General features: G+C 37.6%; 1 protein-coding gene across 1 annotated transcript; it reads left to right on the top strand.

The window, feature by feature from the left end:
* The first annotated feature begins 1364 nt into the window (after positions 1-1364).
* Positions 1365-3149, top strand: LOC111950551 (large ribosomal subunit protein eL42). The gene is made up of 5 exons (XM_023968189.2): positions 1365-1470; positions 1799-1904; positions 2491-2558; positions 2753-2875; positions 3080-3149. The coding sequence occupies exons 1-5, from the start codon at positions 1468-1470 to the stop codon at positions 3098-3100; spliced, it is 321 nt and encodes a 106-aa protein (XP_023823957.1). The 5' UTR covers positions 1365-1467; the 3' UTR covers positions 3101-3149.
* The last annotated feature ends 1044 nt before the right edge of the window (positions 3150-4193 follow it).

Genomic DNA, 4193 nt, shown 5'->3' with positions numbered 1-4193 from the left:
AAGGTGTCGAAAGCATTCAACAGGGATGCTGGCCACTGTTGACTCCAATGCTTCCCACTGTTCTGTCAAGTTGTCTGGATGTCCTTTGGGTGGTGGACCATTCTTGATACACACAGATAACTACTAAGCGTGAAAAACCCAATTCTTGACACACTCAAACCGGTGCGCCTTCCACCTACTACCATACCCCATTCAAAAGCACCCTCTGAATGGCACACATACACAATCCATGTCTCAATGCCTGTCACCTCCCCCTTCATCTCCACTGATTGAAGTGTATTTAACAGGTGTCATCAATAAGGGAACATAGCTTTCACCTGGATTCACATGGTCAGTCTATGTCATGGAAAGAGCAGGTGTTCCTAATGTTTTGTACACTCAGTGTATTGGTCCGGACAATCTATATACCACAAATTATTAAGATCTGATTATTTGAACGTGTATTCACTTCACTTGATTTGTGAAATGTGTATTTAAAAAAAAATGTACCTTGTGTCCAGAGACTAAATATAGTAAAATATAGAAACAGCTGTAGGTCAAACAACAATGAGTTGAATCATATTTGGCACAGGTCAAATAACAATACTATATGCTTTTAAACAAATACATTCTGAAAAGTATTTTAAAATACATATGCTGAAGTCATTTTAATGATTTTTAAAAAATGGTCTCAAAGTCCCAACTTTGATTGTCATTATCTATCATACTTCCACTGTCAATCTTAAAATTTCAATGTGGCCTGTGTAGACACTTGTACTATGTTGACACCAAATTTCATGCAATAACACCAGACATAATTTGTTCAGTGGTGCATTTTGATATTGTATTAAATACCGTACCCTGGCATGAATGGGTTAATACACATTGAAATGAATAAACAGGCTAATGATGAGAATCATGACCCTGTTTTACAAAATCAGTCTAACGTTACTGGATGGAAATCTGATGTGTTGTTTTATGGTATCAGGCCAGTCTGTCTATGTTCTATGTTGACGTAATATTTCATGATGTTGATATTTTTTGCATTTTCAATAATTAATAAATTCATAATTCAATGTTTCTAACATAATTATTTTCCACAATAGTAAATTTCCACATGCAGTTATTCATGTCAATATGACATATTCTAGTCTCTCAGTACTGGTTTCAGTAAATGAAAGTCAGATTTCATTGTCACAATGTAGGCTTACAAGTAATTTCTTCATTCTTACATCTGTGGACTGAGAACAGCCATACAAATCACTTACCTGTAACAAAGATGGTTTAGTATGGTTTTAGAAACTCTGTGCCAGTACTTTCCATGAAATGATTTTCTCTTCTGCTAGGCGGACTTAATCCACAGGACGGCACTATTGTATTGCACAGATCTCTTCTGTGCAGCTCACACACGCATTTCCGGTTTCATCTACATGCGGTCTCCTGACTTATTTTTCTTCCTTTGACCTCCTGCATCAAGAGTGTGCAGTCATGGTACGTTTTCGCTACCAATTGCTAATTTGTAACCCACAACTATTTAAAATATGTATTTAAGCTAGTTTATATTGTATGTAGGAGATAATGTGTTTGCAACTATTGTTCTCCCTCCCGTTTCATACGAGCCAGTTGGTTGTGGCCCTAGAGCGTATTAACAGGAATTAGCTAGCGAACGTTAGCTAAGCAAACACTTCCAATGCAATGTGGTTAAACTAACGTTACTGAAATTGCTAGAACGCAACGGGGCAAATGTTACATCGAAGAGAAGCCTTAACTATGGTATCTTTGGTACAGTCATTTACTTATTTTTGTATCACTTATCTAGGTAAACGTACCGAAGACCCGCAGGACTTACTGCAAGAAATGTAAGAAACATCAAACTCACAAAGTTACCCAGTACAAGAAGGGGAAGGATTCTCTGTATGCACAGGGTAAGTTTGCTATAGAGTCTAACCACAAATAGAGCAACGAGACAGATATTTCACCGGATGTATAAATGTGAATCATCCGAATTTTGTTTCCACTCACTAACAAATATGGTACTGAGAGGAAGCCCAGTGGGAGGAGATGGATTTTGGCTGACATTCTGAAATTCTCATCCATGAAACATTTGACTTCAATAGTTATCTGTTCCCACAACTATAATCTGTTATAAACAGAGTCGACTACATTTTGTGGACTTTACCTTTTGCCAAAGTAAAAAAAAAAAAAATGTTATTTAGAAGTGCAAAGGTAAATTGAGTTATTGCACATGCACCTCAGGGCAGGCAGTCCCTAACGGATATATGCAGATACATGCTAGAAACGGCCAGTAGGATCTCGCTAGCACGTGCTTGGCTCTGCCCTCCTTGCATGATATGACTAATTTGTTCCCATTGGAAACGACAGGCTGTGGTCTATCTTGGTTTAGTTATAAAAAATCTTTGGTCTAAAGTTACTTCTCTTTCTTGTCTGCTTGAACATGTATTATGTGTGGTATCTACCTTGGCATGCATTTATCAGGTAACTGTCTTTCAGGCAAAAGGAGATATGACAGAAAGCAATCTGGTTATGGTGGCCAGACCAAGCCTATTTTCAGGAAGAAGGTATGGAAGAATCATAATGGGAAAAGATTTATAAATTCACATTGTCTTCCCCTCCTACCGATGGGACATGTTTGTTTGCAAATTGCCACTGTCTTCGGTTTTAGTTTCCATGTCAATACTCAGTCTACTAGTCAAAACACATCATTTCCATCTTTTTATGTTACTTGCTCAAACCCTTGTGATTTCTCCTGCAGGCTAAAACTACAAAGAAGATCGTTTTGAGGCTGGAGTGTGTGGAGCCCAACTGTCGGCAAAAGAGAATGGTGCCCATCAAGAGATGCAAACACTTTGAACTGGGAGGAGACAAGAAGAGAAAGGTAAGCATACTGGTTCTCCTCGGTTTTGAGAGCCAGCAACCTTGGCTTCTACTCGAAGCTTAATGGCAAACCAGAGCATTGTTTGGAAATAAGGCAGTAGGCAGACGGTGGTGTTAATGAAATTGAGTTAATGGGTGGTGATTTGAATCTCTTTGCAGCAATCTGAAATACCAATTTCTTATGTCTTTTTTCTCAATCTTTCAGGGCCAGGTCATCCAGTTTTGAGCTCTCTTTTCTTGGGTCACTTATCAATAAAATATGTACTCTAACTGTACTTGAACTTGTACTGTATTTACTGTCAGTTAATAAACCTTTATGCGTTGAAACATTGGAACCAATCAGATAAGGGATCTCGAGTTGTCTGGCACATGTAGTTACACATTAAAGGTGCAATATGCAGAAATTACGCTACCATTTCCTAGTTGCTAAAATTCGAATAGTTTGCCTAATTTCATTTTGACAAATCAAGCAGTAATTGTGTAGAGAATCATTGTACCATAACTGAAATATGTTTTCCATAACCTAAAATAATGTATTTTCAGCTGTTTGAAGCTGGTATAGAAAACTGAAAATAAGACGCAAAATGAAACTTAAGATCGGGAGGCATAGAAATAGCACACATAAAACTGATCTACTGCTTCTTAGACCTGCTTTCAATGAGAATGAGTGACTGATCTATAACTCACATTTCTGTGAAATTTGGTCAGGCTGCCCAAAAAGATACATTGTAGCAATATATGTGTCTAGTGAAGCTTGGTGATGATACCTTCGCCCGAATTGACTTTCAATGGTGTGAAGCTTGGTGATGATACCTTCGCCCGAATTGACTTTCAATGGTGTGAAGCAAATTGCTACATAGTTATCTTGCTAGGGGGCAGAATGTTTCTAGTTGTTAAATACTTGTGAAGGAAAACAAACTAGATAATGCCTATCTATTATTCAGTGTTTCTAATGGAATAGTTGTGGATTTTACACTGACTCGGGAAGATGTACGCTTCATCCTGAACTTTCATTCCCCTCTTATGTATGTTTTCATTCACTGACTTGTAAAAAAAATCCTCAATGGAAGCAAGCTTAGAAACATTGAGACATCTGCATGAATTTGTAGTGGTGACAACAGCCATGGTTTTATATTTAAACAAATTATTCATTTTTACGCTAGCCATTGACATTTAAAAAAACATTCAAGACAAGGTGCATAAAGAAAAGGCTGACAATTAACGAAGGACATCGCCTAACGAGACAATTCAAAATGTCCAGCATTCACTTCTGTTGATTCATGTACCAATAGTACTGTCCCATTACATAGTATTCCATA

Source organism: Salvelinus sp. IW2-2015, linkage group LG23, assembly GCF_002910315.2.
Source record: "Salvelinus sp. IW2-2015 linkage group LG23, ASM291031v2, whole genome shotgun sequence".
NCBI lineage: Eukaryota > Metazoa > Chordata > Actinopteri > Salmoniformes > Salmonidae > Salvelinus > Salvelinus sp. IW2-2015.
Note: the sequence above shows the minus strand (reverse complement) of the source record. Positions and strands in the feature narration are given on the sequence as shown.